The 24,819-nt window shown below is 43.1% G+C and overlaps 1 protein-coding gene across 2 annotated transcripts in view; it reads right to left on the minus strand.

Moving 5' to 3' along the window:
* Window positions 1–24,228, minus strand: part of OPN5 (opsin 5) — a 57,545-nt gene extending 33,317 nt beyond the window's left edge. For both annotated transcript variants that reach the window (XM_072143700.1, XM_072143699.1), the window contains exons 1-2: window positions 24,002–24,228; window positions 4,241–4,393 (exon numbers count right to left, since the gene is read on the minus strand). In XM_072143700.1, coding sequence (XP_071999801.1) covers window positions 4,241–4,370 — 130 coding nt within the window. In that variant the 5' untranslated portion in view covers window positions 4,371–4,393; window positions 24,002–24,228. The remainder of the gene's footprint in view (window positions 1–4,240; window positions 4,394–24,001) is intronic.
* Window positions 24,229–24,819: the final 591 nt, after the last annotated feature.

The following is a 24,819-nucleotide window of genomic DNA, read 5'->3' on the forward strand; positions in this document are numbered from 1 at the left end:
GAAAATTAAGGGGTGGCAGAGGGTCCTTGATACTGGTGCCTGATCTGTACCGGTAAGCCACGTAAGAAGATAGAAGTTTGGTCCCTTCTCGTTTGGTTAAGGTTAATTTCCCCCTGCAGATGAATGACAGCAGGAGTTAGATTTGTTCCCTTGCAAGAAATTTGCAAGATTTTTACTGACTCCTCAAGCTAATTCACTAATCTCTAATTATAACTTATACATTGTATACTACTTGGCCTATACTCCCAGATCATCCTCCAGGCTCACAAAAACCTCTCAGATTCCCAGAAGAGTAGCCAAATATCCCCAAGCTCCTCGAGCTCTATGGAGTAATCTATTTACATGTGTAATGGCCCGCTGGACTGGTCCCTAACAAACTTTGTACAGTGATAATGTCCCTAAGATGTAGGTGAGGTATGGCCAACCTAACCCTGCACGCTTAATGGGTACGTTAAGTTGCCTTACATAACTTATTCATTGACCTTAAGGATGTTTGTTCTAGCTTATGATTACTGCCAAAGTGGCTCCAAACCTCTCCAGCCCAAAGTTTCCTAGACTTGGCTGTGACTTTGCCAGACAATAGCCAACCAGCTACCTTGGTCCTGAGCAGATTGGACTTCCACCACAGCCTGTTGCCATTGCTGTATTCGAGTTCTGGAATAAAGGAACTGTGGGTTGATGTTCTATATCTCTTGTCTTGTGTAATCCCTGGCTGCTGCTAAGATCGTGGGCCTCCCCCCTCTACCACCTACTCTGTATCCCTAAAACATGCATACATCAGGAGTGTCCCAGGCAGAAAGGCTTCTCCCTCTTCTTGTAATCCACTTGCCTGACACCTGTCCAATATGGACAAGGCCTGTTCCACCTGGACTAAGGGACCAAGTCAGCGCTAGGCCGCCCCCAAGCCACTCAGGTACCAGGGGAATCCAGATGCCCCCAAGATATTAGGTCTGGATGTTGCACATGTAATAAGGACACATTCCACTAAAGATTGTAGTGTGCCCGTATAACATAAAAGAGGAGTGAACTTAGTAAACCGGGCGTGCCCATGCACTTGGGTCCCACTTCCATACACTTTCTACAAAGTTGCTGGGGGCCTGATATAGATTTTGTATCCCAAGTTTCATGTACAGGCAGTCCTCGGGTTACGTACAAGATAGGGTCCATAGGTTTGTTCTTAAGTTGAATTTGTATGTTAGTCGAAAAAGTATATTTTATAATTGTAGTTCTAGACAATTTTTTTTTTTTTTGCCCAGTGACAATTGGAGTTTCAAAATTTTTAGCTGTAATGGGACCAAGGATTATCAAAGCTTCATTACAGACACCTTACAGCTGGTCATTGCAGTCCGAGACTATAGTAACATCCAGAGAGCTTCACCAGAGGTGACAAGGGGCAGAGGGGTCTATCTTTAACTAGGGGTCGTGGGGTGTCCTTAAAGGGGTATTCTCGTCTGGGCATTCACATTCAGTTTCATTAATCTTCCATTTATAAACATTTCTTCAATTGGATGTTATTAAAAAAAATGTTCCTGTGAGAAGATAATTTCTCATAAATGCAGTCATTCTGTCCCTTAGAAACGAGATGGCTTCCTCGGATACGACCACGTCACACTCTGGCAGCGGTGGCCAGACATGCGCTATAGAGTCCTGCCGGACCTCCTGGATTCAGTGATCATTGCCACAGGACGGCTGGGGGTCATGTAGTAACTCCCGGACATTTCATATACAAAAACCTTTTGTTTCTTTGTGCAATCCCTCCAGCAGAGGTGGTCGTATCCGAGGAAGCCATCTCGTTTCTAAGGGACAAAATGACTACATTTATGAGAAATTATCTTCACACAGGAACATTTTTTTTTAATAACATCTAATTTAAGAAATGTTTATATATGGCCGATTTATCAAACTGAATGTGACTGCCCAGACGAGAATACCCCTTTAAGTAGGGGACTGCCTGTTTTAGGTCACAAGGACAAGAAAGAACTTTGTCTACTGCTTTTTTATCCTTTACAAATGGAATCACAAGACGATCAGCGTGTCTCCGGGCGCAGCCCAGTCATGGAATCCTATCTGCAAGTAAAATGTGCCGTTGCCTATTTACTAATCAGTGCAATTACGTTATCTGGAGCATAAAACATCATGAACGGTTTGGGTTATTCCAAAACAAAAATAACTGGAGGGCGTGAGAAGCATCTTATTAATTCCTATAAATATATATATATATATGCAATGGCTAAAAAAGATCAAGGCCATGAGTATTGCAGGGCCCCTCCCGCTTGCTTCCCAGTTTTACACAAAGGGGCACATTTACTTACTGGTCCGAAGGAGTTCGCCGAAAGTGCAATCCGCGACCCCGATTTTGAGTTCTATAGTAGCTAGAACCAGGGGTCTGGTGTCATTGTAAAGATGAGAATCCTATCTTTAAAAAATTAGCCTTGTAGTCTTTTGTGCTAAAGAACCAGAGATACAAGCGGTTAAAGACATAAACAAGACCTGAATCTTTATCTGCAGTTCCTAACTATGTTTTTATCTGCCTGTACCACTGGCTCTATAACACACAGAACCCTTAGCCTGACATTAAGCCTAAGTGATTTAAAAAATGAGATTCTAATATTTAATATGAAACCAACAGAATGTTTCTAGGTGCTTAAGAGCCTGAGTGAGGGGTGTCGGAAGCAACTTCCCTCTTCAAATTTCTAAAAGTGACTCATTTCAAGCAAAAAATGACTCATTTTCATGTGACTACCCTACCTAAGGGTGCTAGTAGTTAAGTGGTGTAAATACTTGTGACAGGTTCCCTTTATGCATTCCATTTGTGCATTGGGATCCATTCACATTACAATTTTAGTCTAGGTGTAGTCTGTAAATTCATCCTCTTTGTGCATACGTCCTTGTACAACCAGTTTATGCCAAAATCACTTATATACCAAAGGTAAAACAACACATTGGGGGAGATGTATCAAAAGTGTCTCAGAGCAAAACTGTTCTTGTGTTTTATGACAACCAGTCTCTATTTCCCACAACAGTTTATAAAATGAATGCTGAGCTCTGATTGGTTGCCATGAACAATTTTTCTCTTAAACACTTTTGATAAAAGTAAAACAACAGCCTTTATATGCAACAGGGAGATTGATCAGAAGTGTCTGAGGTAAAACTGTTCTAGTTGCCCATGGGAACCAATCGGTGCTCAGCTTTCATTTTATAAACCGCCGTGGGAAAGTGAAAGCTGAGCTCTCATTGGTTTCCATGGGCAACTAGAACAGTTCTGCTCTCAGACCCTTTTAATCAATCTCCGACAACATTGTTTGGCCTTTTAACTCTGTAAAGCAGATAATTTTACAAAATTTTAATGTTAGAGAACTTCACCACACAAGAACAGAACAGAACTCTGGGCCTGTCCTGGAGCCAATACTTTCAGGTTCCTTCAATCCAAGGCGGCTCACACATCACTTTATCACTAGGCAATATCTGAGAAGTTATCTAGTCATGAGTTATTAGAAACAGACCACTTCAAAGAATTTTACAGCTTTATCTCCAAGACCATTGATGCCAAAGGCAGCCGGAGGGGTCTGCTGAGACCGGGGGCCCTGCGGTATTTGGACGCTTTTTGCCAATTGGATGAAAGTCAGGAAAAAACTCTTTGGTATCTGACGGAGACAATTCCTTAAAGAGGACCTGTTACCCAGAAATTCGGCACTAGGAGTAAGCAGTTCCTAGTGCTAAAACAGACTCAGCAGTGTTACAATGATAGCATTATCGGAAACCTCCGATAACGCTATCTAACACTGCCGCGGAGTACTGCCGTGGTCCGGCATATTCATGAGGGGGCAGTCCGAGTTACTGCCTCTTCCCCGGACCGCCCTGCTCGCTCCATAGCTATACGGTGACTGCTGCGCATCATGCGGCAGTCACCGCCCCTAATCCCGCCCACAATTTTGCGCTATATTTTAGTGCTAGGAGCTGCACCTAGTGCCGAATTTCTGGTTGATATGGCCTCTTTAAGAAAAAATCAAAAACCAGGGAGATATAACATAAGCAAAAACATGATGAAAGGTCACAAATAGATTAAAACTCAAGTTGTTCTACTCTGTGGTCAGCAGAGAATTGGCGTACAACCCCTCTGATGCTGTGGCCCAAAGCAGCACCTCCACCTCAGGAGACTTTGGTCCGGATTCCTGATTTGAAATCATCCTAAAAAGCGCGTAGAGTATATAAAGATGGAGTATTAACACAAACGACTTACCAATGACCAGCAAATACAATGCAGCAATGATATCGGCTTCTTTTGAAAGTTTAGACTCAAAGAGGTCTCCTCCCCTCTGGAAAGTGGGGAGTAAGCCCTCGGCGCCGAAGAAACTTTTGTTGGCTGCCATCCTGCGTTACGTGTCATTCGTGCCTGCGGACAAAACCAAAGTGTTAATGAAAGGTTAAGAAAAAGTAGGAGAAAGACTGTCAGATCAGAATACAAAGGGTTTGTTTGTAGTCTGTAACCATGGAGACACATAGGTCTACATTACCACTGTACACACTAGAAGATTTCAAGTCAAGATTATGTCAAAATTACAGAATGTATCTATTTTCTGCTGTCCTTCAAGGGGTTCTCCAGGGACAACAAGTTAGCCCCTATCTACTGATAGTTAGGGGTCTCACAGATTATGAGAATGGGAGTCCATTGTACCCCTCCTGTGAAAGGAGCAGTCATTGAGCTGCTTCATTCATCTCTATGGCACTGATGGAGATAGCCCAGCGCCGCACTCAGCTAATTCTGTCTCGCCCATTGCTTGGCCATGGAGCAGCCAAAACATGCACAGCTGGCTTCTCTGTTCACCAAAAGTACCATGGACCCTCATTCTTGTGATCCATAAGGGTCCTGTTCTTGTGATCCATAAGGGTCCCATCACTGAGACCCTCACGGATCGCCAACTTAGCATCTATGCTGTGGATAGGGGCCTACTTGTTGTCAATGGAGAACCCCTTTAAGGAGCCTTTGTTTGAGTGTGAAACCACATACTCTCATGTACACTGAGGAGTAACAACTGTATGGTATAGCGCCTGTATCACACAAATTTTTGCCAACAACCGTATATAATAGCAAGAAATGTATAGAGCCGAGCACCTATCTATACTCAATTGACGATGGAAGTGTGTATAGTATTGAACACATTTAATATTAAAATATTGCTAAAATATTATATTTCAAATTTGCACAGAATAACATTCACATATGAAATAAATGTACAGAATATACTCTATGTTTTAGATCTCAGGCTGGGCTAAAAAAAGGGGTAAGAAAAGCACTATAGGGCCCAAGTGCACAATTCTTCCCAAAAATTGTGTTTAAAAAAGTAAAAATATATATGTATACGACTGCAATATCCCATGTTTACTTCCCAGCAGCAAGCACAATCTAAGATAAAAACCAAGTGCTACACCAATACATTGTACACCCGCTATATAAGCTTGCGCTAATTTTCTACTACCAGTCGCCACTTTTATAACACATATAGACTGTCATCATTTTTTCCACATCCGGACATTCACAACTATACTGCCAATTGTCCATCTACCTTTCTTCGGCGTCCTCCGCGGATAGACCTTCATTTGTCGTATACATATATATTTTTACTTTTTTAAACACAATTTTTGGGAAGAATTGTGCACTTGGGCCCTATAGTGCTTTTCATACCCCTTTTTTTTAGCCCAGCCTGAGATCTAAAACATAGAGTATATTCTGTACATTTATGTCATATGTGAATGCTATTCTGTGCAAAATTGAAATATAATATTTTAACCCCTTACCGACATGTGACGTAATAGTACGTCACATGTCAGGTCCCGGTACATGGAGAGGGCTCGCGGGCTGAGCCCTCTCCATAGCCGGTAAGTCTTTGCTGCATATTGCAGCAAAGGCTTACCGGTAACACCCGCGATTGTTTTACTGCTGATCGCCGCCGGTAGTATGGCAGTATATGATAGGATCGTACAGACACCCTAGGGTTAAAGTACCCTAGGGAGTCTGAAAAATAGTAAAAATAAAAAAAAGTTAAAATAAAAAAATTAGAATAAAAAAACCAAAAAATTCAAATCACCCCCCTTTCCCTAGAACTGACATAAATATAAATAAACAGTAAAAATCATAAACACTTCAGGTATCGCCGCGTCCGAAAATGCCCGATCTATCAAAATATGATAACGGTTTTTCACTTCGTTTAACCCCGTAACAGAAAGTCGCGCCCAAAGTCGAAAATGCCACTTTTTTGCCATTTAAAAAAAAATTTAAAATTCTACAAAAAGTGATCAAAAGGTTGTTCAGTCCTAAAAATGACATTGTAAACGTCATCAAAATCCGCAAAAAATGACACTACCCACAGCTCAGTACACCAAAGTATAAAAAAGTTATTAGTGCCAGAAGATGGCAAAATCCCCCCAAAAAATTTTGTACAGGAGGTTTTAATTTTTTTAAATGTATGAAAACATTATAAAACATATACAAATTTGGTATCCCCATAATCATACCGACCCAAAGAATAAAGTAGACCTGTCATTTGGGGTGCACAGTGAAATCCGTAAAATCCAAGCCCACAAGAATACGGCACAAATGCGTTTTTTTTACCAATTTCACTGCATTTGGAATTTTTTTCCCGCTTCCCAGTACACGGCATGGAATATTAAATACCACCATTTTGAAGTGTAATTTGTTACGCAGAAAATAAGCCGTCACACAGCTCTGTACATGGAAAAATAAAAAAGTTACAGATTTTTGAATGTGGGGAGTGAAAAATGAAAACGCAAAATCGAAAAAGGTCCGCAGCGGGAAGGGGTTAATATTAAATGTGTTCAATACTGTACACACTTCTATCGTCAATTGAGTATAGATACTGATTGCTGAGATACATATTTTGGTTTATATCTACAACCGTATATACCGTCAAGCTCCTAAAATGTACAGTAAATGTAAAATATGAAGCGAGAAATGGATGAAAGGTCCCTGGATATTCCATTTTAGTTTCAGAAACTCTGACCATAATCTGATCACCGGGTCCCAGCACTAAGAGTAAACCATTAAGAAGCCTGAAAGCAAGTGATCAATTTTCCTGCAGCGCCTCCACAGGAGAAATGGGGTATTACACAGATTCCATGAATAACAATGACCTTTCTAAACATGGACAACTTAAACAAGGAGTTACATAACTGTGAATGTATATATACTACCCTGTTTCCCCGAAAATAAGACAGTGTCTTATATTAATTTTTGCTTCTTAAGAGGCACTAGGTCTTATTTTCAGGGGATGTCTTATTTTTCCATGAACAAGAATTTACATTTATTGGTGAACAAAAAAATCAACTTCTCTAGCATTCCTATAAATCTCCAAATTCTGAATTTCTTGCTGTATTTCTGCAGCATCTAAAAGATTTACTAATACTAATGTATGGCGCGGGGGGAGCTGCGCAATGACTGCCGCTAGGTCTTATTTTCAGGGGAGGTCTTATATTTCTAAGCCTAAACAAAATTGTACTAGGTCTTACTTTCAGGGGATGTCTTATTTTAGGGGAAACAGGGTACCTCCAGTAAAGGTGGCTTACGGTATACAGGCAGTCCCCAGGTTACGTACAAGATAGGGTCCGAAGGTTTGTTTGTAAGGTGAATTTGTATGTAAGTCGAAACTGTATATTTTATAATTGAAGTTCTAGACAAATTTTTTTTTTTGGCCCCAATGACAATTGGAATTTCAAAATTTTTTGCTGTAAGGGGACCAAGGATGATCAATAAAGCTTCATTACAGACACCTTACAGCTGATCAGTGCAGTCTGGGACTATAGTAAAGCATTCAGAAAGCTTCACCAAAGGTCACAGTGGGCAGAGGGGTCGTTCTGTAACTAGGGATTGTCTGTAAGTCGTGTGTCCTTAAGTAGGGGACTGCCTGTATCTGGAGAATTGTTGTCTGGGAGGACACAAAATACAGACTTCCTCTGGAGATGATGACTCTCTTTGAGCTGCATCAGGCTGGTGCCACACGTAGCGCTTTGTATTGCGCTCGCAAACGCAGACAAAGTCGCGCCCACCGGGACGGGCCTCGGCCCAATCGCATCGGCGTTTCTATGGAAACGCCTGCGATCGGGAAAGAGCCGCCGGTGTTTTGAGTTAAATTAACGCAAAACACCGGCGGCTTGTTCCCGATCGCAGGCGTTTCCATAGAAACGTTGATGCGATCGGGCCGAGGCCCGTCCCGGTGGGCGCAACTTTGTCTGCGTTTGCGAGCGCAAGACAAAGCGCTACGTGTGGCACTAGCCTCAGAATATCAGATCCCACTTCCCGTATTATGGATTATGGGGAAATGCCCCTTTAAATCTCCTTCTGTGGGGATATTGACAGTCCATGAGCAGAGTGATGCTCCTCAATCACTAATCATCTTTTTTATAACTGAGTTAATTAAAATCCACACATTTTCTTGCCAGTCACAGAGAAAACCAAATACAAATGACCGCACCAATTTACGGTGCCCCAAGGCTACTAATTAAAATGTACAGAAAAAAAAACAAGAATTCAATAGTATTTCAAGGACAGTAAGACCAGAAGTCCTATTCACTTTCTTCAAAGTCACTTTCATTCGTAAATTCCATTGAGTTGTAATTAAAATTTTTACATTTTTCATATATTTTTGCATCAGTTCACAGGTCGGGTCTCATGTGAAGATCCGCACTCTAAGACCACATGATGTGACCCAGGTCCAGTTTCTTCTCGGCGCTGCATTGCATTGCATTAGTCATGACGATGATGATGACTCTTCAGTATTGAACCTCCATATACACCATGTAGATGATGGAAGGAGCGATTTGGCGATAAACCTTGGCAGTCGTTGATGATGAATGACTGTGAAGACCTTAGGGTGAAGACACACATGGCGTTTTTGGGCCGTTTTTACTAAGTGCGTTTTCAGATCGTTAAAAACGCATGCGTTAAAAAACGCATGTCCGTTTTTCATTGCGCAATTTCGAAAAAACGGACAAAAACGCATGCGTTTTTAAAAAACGGATGCGTTTTTTAACGTATGCGTTTTTAACGATCTGAAAACGCACTTAGCCATGTGTGTCTTCACCCTTAGGATTTTGGTGGTCATGCTCATGAATGGCCTAACTCTTAAGAGATGGCCTTGGCCAATGCTGGTCACCTTGTGGATGCAGACCAGAGTGGAGACAATTGATGTTGCCTAAATCAAATGTGTTACATACATCCCCATAGTTTCTGATTTTGGTTCATTCAAAACGTCTGAGCTTGTTCCCACAGACTAAGATATATTAGACTTTCAGGACCAGTGTAGGAAGACCAGGGCCTGGTACCACTGACCATGAGCTGGAGACCTTTGAAGCAGATGACTACCTGAAGTAATCCAGGAAAAGTCTGGTCTAGGCAGGTTCTTAGTTTAAGAATGAAAGTTCAGTGGGAAGTTGTAGGTCTACCCCATGGAGTTTACTGGCCATGGTGGAGAGGACCTAACTTGTTAAGTGGGAAAACCCCTTTAAGGCTACATTTCTACAAACGTGTGCTTGCCCGGGTGAGCACACATCTTCTGAATTTTCACCAAAGTTCCGTTTTTTTATATAAATAAACGCAAGACCTATTGCTCAGATGTTTCAAATAACATGAAGTTCAATGTTTACGAGAAAACAATCTCTAAATCGTCTGGATGTATTAAAGGGTCCAAAAGTTATAACCAATTATAGTGGCACATGTCCGATTTGAAAAAAAATGGACCGTATCAGGAAGGTGCAAAATGGCATTAAGTCATCAAGGGGTTAAAAAAAAAATTTATGAAACTATTTGTTTAGCAAATAGTTTAGAAAGATAATAAGATGTAAACAGCACATTTATTGAATATTAGCAAAGTGTCCAGTTTAATACCAGCTATTCATAAAGTGTCTCCTTTAATAGTGTTACAGCCTTAAAGGGGTTGGCCACTGTCTTTACTGCCTTAATAAAAATGACTGAATGTTCATTAAGTGATTCAGCATTGCTGATCCTTCTGTGCTGTGTGACGACTGCCCGTGATTCTTTGTTTACATCTGAGCTCTGCTGAATAGAAGGAGCTGTAGCAGTGTGAGTTTGACTCATCCTGCTCCCTCCTCTCCCATATTCCTGTCTCTGTCAGTGTGGATGGACTGTGAGAGAGATACACACTTACTAAGTGGCCAACCCCTTAACTTATATAATTGAGTAGCTGTAAGACAGGTGACAGGTAACTCTTCAAATACTGTGGCTACTCAACAGACCACCGGTCTTCACGATTTTTCTCATTTAGCCTTTTTCTGATTCTGAAAATCGCTTTTGGCCCGTACTGCACAGAATCGCTCCAGGACTCGTCATCCACCTTGCTGCATGTAGAAAGGATTTATATCAGGGATGTTACAGGAACACTCCAGTCATTGGATTCTACCTTGTGCAAGACCTGAAGGCAGGACATAACTCTAGATCCAACAAACTTCTAGGAATACAATGGAAACGAGTCATGTTTGTCCCTTTAGACCCGGCACTTCATTATCCGATGAATTAGCTTTGACCGGAGTGTCCCTTTAAGTCTCCGGTCATCTCCCTCAGCAGATTTCTCTCTGGTTCTTAAAGAATCAATGTTGTTTATCTCCTGATGGTTACGGTGGCGCCATTTCTCCTTCTCTGCAGCTCACTCACTAACATTCAGGTCTGAAGCCACTGACACACTGGGGGTCATTTACCAAGGGCCCGATTCACGTTTTTCCATCGGGTTACCCAAATATTACCGCTTTGCGACGATTTTCCCTGAATTGCCCCGGGTTTTTGGATTGCATGCGATTGGATTGTGGCGCATTGGTGTCGGCATGCGCGCGACGAAAATCGGGGGGCGTAACTGTAGGAAAACCCGACGGATTCGGAAAAACCGCCATATTTAAAAAAAAGTGTTGCTTGACATGCACTTACCTGCACCCGGCCTGGCTTGGTGAACTTCAGTGAACTCCGACGGACTTCAGCGCAGCAGCGACACCTAGTGGACATCTGGCGCATCACCTAAGTGAATCGCTGGAAGACACGAATCAGCGTTGGAGAACGCACCGCTGGATCGCGAATAGACTGGGTAAGTAAATCTGCCCCACTAAGACCAGGGAGGGAAAGCCCTCGGCCACTTTCGAGACCTCTGACTATGCCTTACACTCCATCACTGAGATGCTACAATTCTTAATTAAAGAGCATAACATTTCCGTCCAAAAGGTATATTAACACAAACAGCTGCAGAAACCTTTATAAAACACTATAAAACATTCAGAAAATTATATATACACATTTAAAGGGATTGTCCGCTTTCAGCATATAATTGATATTATTTGTATGAGAAAAAATTTCCAATATACATTCTCTATAAATTCCTCACAGTTTGTCTAGATCTCTGCTTGCTGTCGTGCTATGTTTATTTCCAGTCGATAGAAACCTGTCCATGATCATGTGATGTCACACAGGTGCAAGGCTCGTTAGCATCACAGAGAGTAATCAGAGCTGTGTGATATAATGGTCATTTACTTAGGGGGCCGAGTCGCGTTTTCCCAACGTGTTACCCGAATTTGCGATTTCCGGTTCGCGACGATTTTCCCTGAATTGCCCCGGGATTTTGGCGCACACGATCGGATTGTGGCGCATCGGCGCCGGCATGCACGTGACGGAAATCGGGGGGCGTGGCCGAAGGAAAACCCGACGGATTCGGAAAAACCGCCGCATTTAAAACAAAAAATCTGTCGCGGAGCTTGCACTTACCTTCCCTCAGCCCGGCTCGGGGAACTCCAGTGCGTTCCGATGCTCTTCAGCGCAGCAGCGACACCTGGTGGACGACGGAGGAACTGCCTTAATAAATCCCGTCCGGACCCGAATCCAGCGCAGAGAACGCGCCACTGGATCGCGAATGGACCGGGTAAGTAAATCTGCCCCATTGAGCTGCGCACCTGTGTGACCAGGGTCAGATTTCCATCCACTGGAAGTAAACAGTGAAGATTTTTGATACGACAGCAAGCAGAGATCTAGAAAACCGTGAGGAATTTATACAGAAAGTATATTGGAAAATTGTATAACTTTTCTTTGGACAATTAGTTGCTGAAAGTGGACAATCCCTTTAAGTGTACATGTAAACATCTCATTCCAAGATCTCTGCACCAGTCATATAGAAAATCGAAAGAGTTTTCATGTATTTTTAGGAGACGGTGAATAACTTGGCCACTTAAGACACTTCCTTCCCCCTCGGGCTGTCAAGAACAAAGCTGTGTAAAAGTAGCAGCGGGAAAGCAATCATCACTCACTATTCCTCTGTAGTCTCCCTGCGACAAGAGGATGCAAGTCCTCGGACCACATACCATGATACAAAACCAAAAGGCAATTTAGTGGCGCTGTGAAGTGATGCTGAGCGATCGTAATGCGTCTCATCGCCGTATGGGGGCGGCCCGGGTCTGACTGACGGGGAAGGGGATGCTGTAAGGAAAGGCACTTCTCTACAAGAAACATTTCAGGTCACGCAGAGACGTCTCACTGAGCGCTAGATAAGTCAGTCAGTGACATATAATGAGACCCAGGAGAGAGAAGACGCTAGAATTCAGTTTATAATGTGACAGATTAAAGGAACAATTCCGAAAGTTCTAACGACTAGAGATGGTGGGCGATGTACGATACAAGGGGGCGATGACTGTCTGGGTCCTCAGACTAATTAGTTTAACCAGAGAATTCCTTTAAATTTCAGGGATGGTTTGATTGGTTTACACTCAATGGGGGGCATGTGTCTTAATTTTTTGGCTAACTGTGTCGGGCACAGTGGAGTAGCACCTATCAGGACAACCCTATCTCTCTTCCTCCTTCACATGACCTGGCCCACCTAACTAATAAAACACAGAGACAATTTTGATTGGAACGTTGTATGGTCGCAGCTTAATTAATATTCTTGAATACTATCTAAAAGATAGAAAATTCCTTATTAAAACATGACATTATTACTACTGAGAGCTTAGCTTTTGGCAACAACCACTAAAAGTAGCAAGTTTTAGGCTACTAGCCTACTGTAAACCGAAATTTCGCGCACAGCGCACAGGACCTACATCCCCAGATTTTTCCGGCCACAATGAGGCTTGCCTTTCCTGCCAGCCCCTATAAGCCCTCTAACTCCACCGCCCTCTTGAAAAAAAACCCTATTGCCTGCATTGCATTCTCCTCCCCCCCAATCAAACTCCTCCAAAAGTATATAGCTCCCTCCCAGCCAGTCATGCCCGCTCTCCGCCCACCTGCAGTAGGCCTGCAGAAGGGCTTGGTGGGCCGAGACCTGGGGCTGACGTTCTGGGCTTCCCTCACACTCATCGCAATGTGAAGTCAGATACAGCTATTAGCGTCTCCTGGCTGAAGTGCGGTGCCGTTGGTAAAGTTACGCGGAGCGTGCATTTACAGCTGGGCCCAGTGGGTTTATGGGGCCCATTAAGTCTTTGTTCCCCATGCACAGAAATCAAGGACGTAGGTTAGAGAACATTTTTAAGGCCACATTCACACGATCTTTGCCCGCCGTATCGTAGTACAGCGGACATATATCGGCGCCGGGGAGAGGAGGAGGGGATGATCGCTGCTCACCCCCGCCCCTCTCCATAGCGATATAGGGCCGGGGCGCCATATTACGGGTGTCACGTGCACCATTGCCGTGTATGGGGGGGCGTATATTTACACCGTATATACGTCGGCTGTATATTTGTCCCCCATACGTTCGTGTTAATATAGCCTTACGGTGTATAAGTTTCTGTGAAAGGGTTAAAGGGTTCAATGGTCTATTACCAGAACCTCAAGTGTGGCAGAAATGCACTTCTAGTGTGATCCATTTCCAAAGCAGCTAATGCATGAGGCGCTATTAGTAGAAATCTTCCCATAGAAGGTCACACATCACACAGAAATCCTCCATTGTCTCTGGAGAACATCTCAGCTCATTCATAGTGAGCGATGAACCTGCTCCGCGTCCTCAGCGTATCCACATCTCCGCAATTATCACAAGTATCACGATAAAGAATGTCCTTCATCCCCGGAAAACAATGGTGGACTCTGGGGGGGGGGGCTTCCAATCTATCCAGATACATCTGTCTCTTATGTATCTTTTACATGGATTCTGTAGCCTCTAGGACAACTCTATGGTCCTTCAGTCACTGATAGATTCCTCCTTCTTTATGGTCATCGTGATTTTGGCCTTTGTCAACTATGATTGGTCCATGTTTGGGTCCGGCTGCGTTTGGGTTCCCGGGTTGGCCTGGAATGATAGCGCCCTCTTCTGGACTGTAACTGGGTCCAGTTCTCCTCTACAGCCGCTGCTTGAGGTGCACTGATGGACTTGGAGAAGGTGTTCGCATAACTCTGTTGTACAATTTCTGTTGTACTGGAGACCCACCTCGAGCTGTCTGGGAATGTGTGTGGACCCCAAACCTCACGGTCATACAGAAGGATGGGGGATAAGAGGCAGTTGAAGTTAAAAGTCCAATCCATGACCGGAGGTTTGCGTTTGTACAATGGCCTTCTGATTGTGTAGAGGGTTCTACAGGCCTTTTTCTGAGCACCGGGAGGACTCTTTTAAAACATCCTGATTGGAAATTCCAGGTCCAGGTAGGTGTAGCTGTCAGTCACGTCAGTGGGAAGCAATACAGAGTAAAAGGGGGAACCCCGATGCTTTTGTGTTTCTCCTCTGGATCACCATGATGTTGGTGTCTGTCATCTATCTATCTGTCTGTCTGGGGATCTAATGTTTAAAGCTGTATGTATGTATGTATGTATGTATGTATGGGTGTGTATGTATATGTATGTATGTCTGTATGTCTGTGTATGTATATGTATGTATGTATGCATGGGTGTGTATGTATATGTATGTATGTCTGTATGTCTGTGTATGTATATGTATGTATGTATGGGTGTGTATGCATAATATGTATGTATGTATGTCTGTGTATGTATATGTATGTATGTATGGGTGTGTATGCATATGTATGTATGTATGTCTGTGTATGTATGTATGGGTGTGTATGTATATGTATGTATGTCTGTATGTCTGTGTATGTATATGTATGTATGTATGTATGGGTGTGTATGCATATGTATGTATGTATGTATGTCTGTGTATGTATATATATGTATGTATGGGTGTGTATGCATATGTATGTATGGGTGTGTACATATATGTATGTATGGGTGTGTATGTATATGTATGTATGTATGTCTGTGTATGTATATGTATGTATGTATGCATGGGTGTGTATGTATATGTATGTATGTATGGGTGTGTATGTATATGTATGTATGTATGTATGTCTGTGTATGTATATGTATGTATGGGTGTGTATGCATATGTATGTATGGGTGTGTATGTATATGTATGTATGTATGTATGGGTGTGTATGTATATGTATGTATGTATGTGTATGTATATGTATGTATGTATGGGTGTGTATGCATATGTATGTATGGGTGTGTATGTATATATATGTATGTATGCATGGGTGTGTATGTATATGTATGTATGTATGGGTGTGTATGTGTATGTATGTATGTCTGTGTATGTATATGTATGTATGTATGGGTGTGTATGCATATGTGTGTATGGGTGTGTATGTATATGTATGTCTGTATGTCTGTGTATGTATATGTATGTATGTATGTATGGGTGTGTATGCATATGTATGTATGTACGGGTGTGTATGTATATGTATGTATGTATGTATGGGTGTGTATGTATATGTATGTATGGGTGTGTATGCATATGTATGTATGGGTGTTAATGTATATGTATGTATGTATGTCTGTGTATGTATATGTATGTATGTATGTATGGGTGTGTATGTGTATGTATGTATGGGTGTGTATGCATATGTATGTCTGTATGTCTGTGTATGTATATGTATGTATGTATGTATGGGTGTGTATGCATATGTATGTATGGGTGTGTATGTATATGTATGTATGTATGTCTGTGTATGTATATGTATGTATGTATGCATGTATGTATGTATGGGTGTATATGTATATGTATGTATGTATGTATGTATGTGTGTGTGTATGTCTGCTAAAGGGTCTGCACCTTTACGTTTACAATCACCAAATTTTACACACCTGCTCCCTGTGACTCAGGTGACGTCATAGACCAGGTTCTGAGCCAAAATTTTCACCCCACACTTTCCAAAATCCACTCATTACCCACCATTACCCACATGTGGCAATAAGCAACCAATCACAGCTCAGCTTCGATTTTGCCAGAGGTCATTAATATGAGCTCTGAGCTTTGAATGGTTACTATAGGCAATTAGTATAAGACAGGTTATGTGTGAGGCAAGATGAAGAGAGACAGAGAAAGACAGGAACGGAGACACAGAGAGAGGCAGAGCGGAAGAGAGACTGAGGGACAGACAGAGAGAGAGAAGCAGATAGACAGAGAGAGAGAGATAAACATAGACATAAATAGACAGAGAGAGATTTATATATATATATAGAGAGAGATTGATATACAGATAGACATATATCGCCAGATGTATCACAGTTGTGGCACATCGTTTTTGCGCCTTAATGAGGTGCATTGTTGCGCCAGAATTATCACAAGCTACAACCACCTGTGATGAGTCGAGTTCCTTCCTCTTATTAATCACTTGTGAGTCTCAGCATGATTTTGCGATTGCATTTTACTTTAGGCATAATTTAGGCGCAATCATGATGATTCAGGAACTTACATGTGATCCTCCTACAAGCTCCACTCACTTCTTCTTACCCACAACCCATGAGAATGACCCTCACAGCAGCACCCAGGTGTGTGACACCCTGCACCCAGTGACCTCCTCAGCAGTGGCTTCTCCTGGAGGGGATCCCCCAGTGCTGGTCTCCTGCTACCCCCTTTAATTCTGGCCAATATCCTCCTCAGACACCACTGTGGTCACCCTGCTACACAGGGGACACTTATCTGTCCTGTCTGCAGCTCCCACACTCTTCTCTTCTGTCCTGCTACATGGGACACTTATCTGTCCTGTCTGCAGCTCCCACACTCTTCTCTTCTGTCCTGCTACATGGGACACTTCTCTGTCCTGTCTGCAGCTCCTACACACTTCTCTTCTATCCTGCTACACAGGACACTTCTCTGTCCTGTCTGCAGCTCCTACACACTTCTCATCTATCCTGCTACACGGACGACACTTCTCTATCCTGTCTGCAGCTCCCAAACACTACTCTTCTATCCTGCTACACGGGACACTTCTCTATCCTGTCTGCAGCTCCCAAACACTACTCTTCTATCCTGCTACACGGGACATTTCTCTATCCTGTCTGCAGCTCCTACACACTTCTCATCTATCCTGCTACATGGGACACTTCTCTGTCCTGTCTGCAGCTCCTACACACTTCTCATCTATCCTGCTACATGGGGACACTTCTCTGTCCTGTCTGCAGCTCCTACACATTTCTCTTCTATCCTGCTACATGGGACACTTCTCTGTCCTGTCTGCAGCTCCCACACATTTCTCATCTATCCTACTTTGAGCTATAGAATTATCTATAGTGCAGCAATTACACCTCTAATCAGTGTGGGGGCGCTGTACAGTAGAGCCAGGAGTAACACTACTGATTTGCACACAGTAATCATAGTAAAGTGAGTGGATGCTGCACTCCTCTCCAGGGGCGGCACAGTCCTCTAGTTATTTGCAGCCTTAATGTAAAGCAAATGCAGGGACTTCATCGTTCCACGTAGAAGATTCCAGAAGACTCGGGAAAGAGGATGATGGTGGAATGTCACAAGATGATACGGTGTAATACAATCACAGCCATGAGCAGGACCTCACCCTGCTGTGCAGTCACAGGAGATCCGGAATGATCCAAATTGTGGAAAGAAAGAAGAAAGCGTCCAGCGAATAGTAAAGAGGAACGAGAATTGTTGTGTCCAGTCTAGTGAAGCCAAATACTGATGAAGTCCAATGATGTTATCGGTCATCTGAGTCACTGGCTGATTGATTGGACTATTGATTAACCTCAATGATTGATTAGACCAGACCGTGCGTCCTACTATATTAAAGCAACAAATTGTCTGTGGTTGTCTTCTCTCTGTGGTTCTAGAGATCGATTGGTGGTCAGTCACCTGTGTCCCAACATAAAGGACCCCATCTTCATTGTTCCCCAAAAGAACCTATTGTAAAATGTATGCGCAGTCCTGATACACAGTGGGGCTCATTTACTAAGGGTAATTTGCACGGCTGTGACAGGTATTTCACAGGTGTCTGCGCTGCGATTGTGTCGCGCGTGATTGGATTTTGGTGGGGCTGCGCTGCTTTCATGTGACAGAAATCGGGGGGATGGACCGTCGGAGGATCTGACTGATTCGGACTGAGCGCGGGATTTAACTTTCAAATTATTTACTTACCTGGTCCATTCGCGATCCAGCGGCGCATTCTCTGCGGAGGATTTGGGTCTTCCGGCAATTCACTAAGGTAGTGCGCCCGACGTTCACCAGGTGTCGCTGCTGCGCTGAGGTTCATCGGAATGCACTGAACTTCACCAAGGCGGGCCGGGTGCAGGTAAGCGCGTGTCAAGCGAAACTTTTTTTTTAAAAATGCGGCGGTTTTCGTATGGCCACGCCCCCCGATTTCCGTCGCGTGCATGGCAGCAGCGATACGCCACAATCCGATCGCATGCACCAAATTCCGGGGCAATTCAGGGAAAATTGATGCAAATCTGAAATTTTCGGATAATATGTCGGAAAAACGTGATTCGGGCCCTTAGTAATTGACCCCCTATGTCTCAAGGCAGTGCACTTATATGCCCCAGGAGGAAGATGGTGAACTCTGTCGGATCTGAGCGGAGAAGCGACACATGCAGGATATCGGGCGCACGATCTTCGTGAATCGCGGCAGAGTGCATTATACACTCACCGGCCACTTTATTAGGTACACCTGTCCAACTGCTCATTAACACTTAATTTCTAATCAGCCAATCACATGGCGGCAACTCAGTGCATTTAGGCATGTAGACATGGTCAAGACAATCTCCTGCAGTTCTCCCGAGCATCAGTATGGGGAAGAAAGGTGATTTGTGGCCTTTGAACGTGGCATGGTTGTTGGTGCCAGAAAGGCTGGTCTGAGTATTTCAGAAACTGCTGATCTACTGGGATTTTCACGCACAACCATCTCTAGGGTTTACAGAGAATGGTCCGAAAAAGAAAAAACATCCAGTGAGTGGCAGTTCTGTGGGCGGAAATGCCTTGTTGATGCCAGAGGTCAGAGGAGAATGGGCAGACTGGTTCGAGCTGATAGAAAGGCAACAGTGACTCAAATCGCCACCCGTTACAACCAAGGTAGGCAGAAGAGCATCTCTGAACGCACAGTACGTCCAACTTTGAGGCAGATGGGCTACAGCAGCAGAAGACCACACCAGGTGCCACTCCTTTCAGCTAGGAACAGGAAACTGAGGCTACAATTTGCACAAGCTCATCGAAATTGGACAGTAGAAGATTGGAAAAACGTTGCCTGGTCTGATGAGTCTCGATTTCTGCTGCGACATTCGGATGGTAGGGTCAGAATTTGGCGTCAACAACATGAAAGCATGGATCCATCCTGCCTTGTATCAACGGTTCAGGCTGGTGCTGGTGGTGTCATGGTGTGGGGAATATTTTCTTGGCACTCTTTGGGCCCCTTGGTACCAATTGAGCATCGTTGCAACGCCACAGACTAGCTGAGTATTGTTGCTGACCATGTCCATCCCTTTATGACCACAATGTACCCTGTAACATCTGATGGCTACTTTCAGCAGGATAATGCGCCATGTCATAAAGCTGGAATCATCTCAGACTGGTTTCTTGAACATGACAATGAGGTCACTGGACACAAATGGCCTCCACAGTCACCAGATCTCAATCCAATAGAGCATCTTTGGGATTTGGTGGAACGGGAGATTCGCATCATGGATGTGCAGCCGACAAATCTGCGGCAACTGTGTGATGCCATCATGTCAATATGGACCAAAATCTCTGAGGAGCTTCCAGCACCTTGTTGAATCTATGCCACGAAGAATTGAGGCAGTTCTGAAGGCAAAAGGGGGTCCAACCCGTTACTAGCATGGTGTACCTAATAAAGTGGCCGGTGAGTGTAGACCGACAATGCACTTTCTGTGAACTCCTCGGATTGGGTAAGTAAATGTGCCCCTAAGTGTCATTTTATTATAGTCATCACCTGTTTCTTATACCCAGAGCTGTCCACCACCAGCAGATGGATAGACAGATACAAGCTACGGAATAGGCAAAATTCCTGGCGTCCTCCTGCCCTCCCTGACCCTCCTGCCTCTCCTGACCCTCCTGCCCTCCCTGACCCTCCTGTCTTCCCTGACCCTCTTGTCTTCCCCGTCCCTCTTGTCTTCCTTGACCCTCCTGGCTTCCCTGACCCTCCTGTCTTCCCAGACCCTCCTGCCTTCCCTGACCCCCTGAATCCTCTGACCCCCTGCCCCCCCCCCGACCCACTTGTCTTCCCCGACCCTCTTATCTTCCCTGACCCTCCTGTCTTCCCTGACTCTCCTGTCTTCCCTGACCCTCCTGCCCTCCCTGACCCTCCTGTCTTTCCTGACCCCCTGCCTCCCCTGAGCCTCCTGTCTTCCCTGAGCCTCCTGTCTTCCCTGAGCCTCTTGTCTTACCCGACCCTTTTGTCTTCCCCGTCCCTCTTGTCTTCCCTGACCCTCCTGTCTTCCCCGTCCCTCTTGTCTTCCCTGACCCTCCTGTCTTCCCCGTCCCTCTTGTCTTACCCGACCCTCCTGTCTTCCCCGTACCTCTTGTCTTACCTGACCCTTTTGTCTTCCCAGACCCAACTGCCTTCCCGGACACTTTTGCCTCCCCTGACCATCCTGTATTCCCCAACTCTTCTTCCTCCCTATCCCCTCTGCTTACCTTCGTCTATAGCCCCTCCTGACCTTCTCTGCCTTTCCAGTCCCTGTGGCCTCTCTTACCTCCCATGACTTCTGGTGTCCCTGATTCTTCTGTCTCCTCCGACTCCTCTGCTTGTCCTGATGTCTCCCGTGTTCTCTTCTATTACAGACAATATCCGAGTACAATACACTGCTGGTAGTTAAATAGTTATATTCCCATTCTCCCCACCATCTATTAACCCTTTACAACCCCAGGTAGGATAGAAGCGGTGAGTCATCCGCACGAATCAATGATAGTGACCGCTACGTTATGTAACAGGCTTCACAAATAACTTTCATAACCACAAATTGTAAGACGTTACATCACCCCAGTCACACACATTACACACCTATACATCGGCCATACAGGGGCAGCTATTGTGTCAGGGAACAATGCAGTGATGGGGGTGGTAGGATACATAATAATAGCATAATAACATTCAGTGTGAATTCCCCTCAAAATCAATATACAATCACAGGAATGTTACTCTGATTACTACTAGAGCTCATTGTATGGCCCTCAATAAGGTGACGATTACTAGTATTATTATTACTCATTGGTCCTGATGTTGTCGCTCTCAGTTTTATGCTACACAACTCACTGTGGTATAAAGCCAAACATCCTGTGTACATCACCCTATATACTGCCCTATATATAGGAGACCTCATCTTATTTGTATCTATTTTTATCTCTCTATCAATCTCATATCTTATATTCTATTTACTTATTATTTTTATTATTTATTGATTTATTATTATTATTTATTTATTTATTTATAGAGCAGCATCACTTCCAATGTGCGGTACAATCAGTAAGGGGGTCACATATTACCTACCCCTCCAATATGAAAACTGAAACGACTCAAGCAACACAACTGATGCAGCTATACATTAAATTTCACTCACCCCCCCCCCCCCCTCTTTCCTTATACCTCTGTCTCGTCATTGTATGGTTTTGTATTTAGGTTCTTAAGTTTGGAAAATACGCTCACACCTGATATCGAGCAAATTGCTTATTATTTTTGCTTCTAGAATATATCGGAATTCTAGTGTTATTATTGCAGATGTTACCACATGTTGTCATAACTGCACCTTGATGTAACACAAAAACTGATGACTGTTAAAATGTGTAAGTTTTAAAACAATAAAAAGAGTTTGAAAACAAAAAAACATTACATTAGAGCAAACCTACCACCATGGATTTGCCTATTAAGGGGCTTTTCCTTTACTCCCCTCTATCTTTGCTAATCTTTAATCAGGGTAATATGCAAATTTTCTAAAGAGGCTATTGGGTGTGGAGTATCTGGAGCTAAGGCTACACGGCGCGGCTACTTCACGCCCCAGTAGCCTCTGTAATCTTCAGCACTCGTCTGCGGAGCCGGAGTTCTGTGCATGCGCAAAACACAGGCCAGCAGTTGCACGATCTCAGCTCCAAAGCCGGAACAACTGCGCATGTACAGAACTGTGCAGACGAGTGCCCTCAGCTGCTTGTAGCTGCGCGCTGAAGATGTCTGGGCAGGAGGATCACAGAGGCTACTGGGGTATGGAGTAGCCGCGCCGTGTAGCCTCAGCTCCAGCTACTCTACGCCCCAGTAGACTCTTTAGAAAACTTACATATTACCCTGATTAAAGATTAGCAAAGATAGAGGGGAGTAAAGGATTAGCCCTTAAAGTGCTATCCTTACATATGTTAGAGGCACCTACCACCGGATCTACCTTAACTACAAAATACAAAGCTACAGAAATCAGGAGACAAGTGGGACCCTGTCCGTGGGGGCTCACAATCTATATGGAAGGGAAGATGGAGACACGAGGAGTCTCACAATTTCTGGTTATGAAAGTTACCTATCATCTATCTATCTCATATCTTATCTTATCTGTATCTATCTATATCCCATATCTATCTATGTATCTCATATCTATCTACCTCATATGTATCTCCTATCTATCTATCTATCTATCTATCTATCTATCTATCTATCTATCTATCTCATATCTATCTATCCATCCATCTATCTATCTCATTTCTATCGATGTATCTCATATCTATCTATCTCATATCTTATCTCCATCTATCTGTCTATCTATCACATGACTGCAGAAAGCCCAGTACAGTGAGCCAATAACCAATGGTAGTGAAAGTTATAAGACTTGGCACAGATCCTTAAATAGTTAAATAAAGCAAAACAGATGGCACTCCTAAAAAAGAAAGTAAAACACTGCCCATGGATCAAAGAAACTATTATCTATCATATCTGTCTATACATCCCTGAGAGTGGCTCCACATTGTATAGGGAAGCATTTGCATGTATCTATATATATTTTATATTTGTACCTTGTATATATCTATCTATACATTTTGGCAAGTTATTATTCATTAAATATGTTACTAATCCCTTCAATAATATGATATTTATCTGCCTGTTATCTTTCTATCTTTGCAATAACTATCCACCTCACATGTTCTATCTACATATCTCATAACTGTCTAATATATAACATCTATCTATCTATCTCATATCTATCTCATATCGATCTATCTATCTATCTATCTATCTATCTAATATGTATGTATCTATTTATCTCCTATCTATGTATCTCATATCTATCTATCTATCTATCTATCTATCTATCTATCTATCTATCTACCATCTATCTGTCTATATCCTATTTGTCTAATATCTATCTATCTATCTATCTTTCTATCTATCATCTATCTATCTCATATCTCTCTATCCATCCATCTATCTATCCATCCATCTATCTCTCTATCTATCTATCTCCTATCTATCTATCTATCTATCTATCTATCTCCTATCTATCTATCTATCCATCTATCTCCTATCTATCTATCTATCTATCTATCTATCTATCTATCTATCTATCTATCTATCTCCTATCTATCTATCTATCACTCTCATGTTCCATAACGTGTTCGGTTCCTCCCATCGCTGACCTCTCAGAAGCAGAGGATACATTGTAGCTGACCTCATAGGATACATGCAGTGTATTACACAATGTCACATGTGGCTCATTATACAGGTGATAATGAAGGTAGGTGCTCCTTACCTGTATACTCTGGAGCCTCACATAATCCAGCAGGTCATGAGCTGTATCCAGGGCTGCCAGTCACTGTGTGTCCTCTCTTCTCCTCCTTCCATGTATGGAGAGAAGCTGCTGCTGGTCAGGGCTGAGCTCCCTGTGTCCTGCAGACAGGGCAGCTCCTTATATACAGTACCATCCAGGCAGAGCAGGGAGCAGAGACTCCTCTGGGAGAAGCTGTAGTAGTAGTGTGAGTGCTGGGGGCAGGCACTGCTGCATGTGACTGCAGAGGAGGAGGAGAGGAGCCTCAGTACCTGCACACAAGGAGGTGGGGGGCAGTGCTGGGACATGTGTGTACACTGCATACATAGTCATACATTGGGGTAAAAACTGTAAATTACATTTAATATGCAACTATATAATAGCCACTTCAAACATATTTATGCACAATGCACTGCTTATACTGCTTAGTTACAATGTAATATTAGTATCAGCAACAGTGATATTGACATTCTAGTGCTATTTATTTTATTTTTTTTACTATTTCATGATCATTAGATTATGATAATTAAAATATTAGTAGTATAGTGTTGCATGTATAATGCACAAAAAAAAATTATTTAGTGTGCATTAAAACATAAAAAAACACACTGAATGGTGTGAAAACATCCTAAACAATCCACATTGTGCAATATGCTACAAATAAAACACAAATTATCAGCACCCACAATAGTAATGTACTGTCAGAATAAAAAAATTGCTTTGAGAAGGGGGGTTTGCTTTCCATATATATATATAATTTTAATGCTATTTTTGTTACTGAAGACTAAGGAGGACATTAATCA

Source organism: Engystomops pustulosus, chromosome 3 (genome assembly GCF_040894005.1).
Source record: "Engystomops pustulosus chromosome 3, aEngPut4.maternal, whole genome shotgun sequence".
Classification (NCBI taxonomy): Eukaryota; Metazoa; Chordata; class Amphibia; order Anura; family Leptodactylidae; genus Engystomops; species Engystomops pustulosus.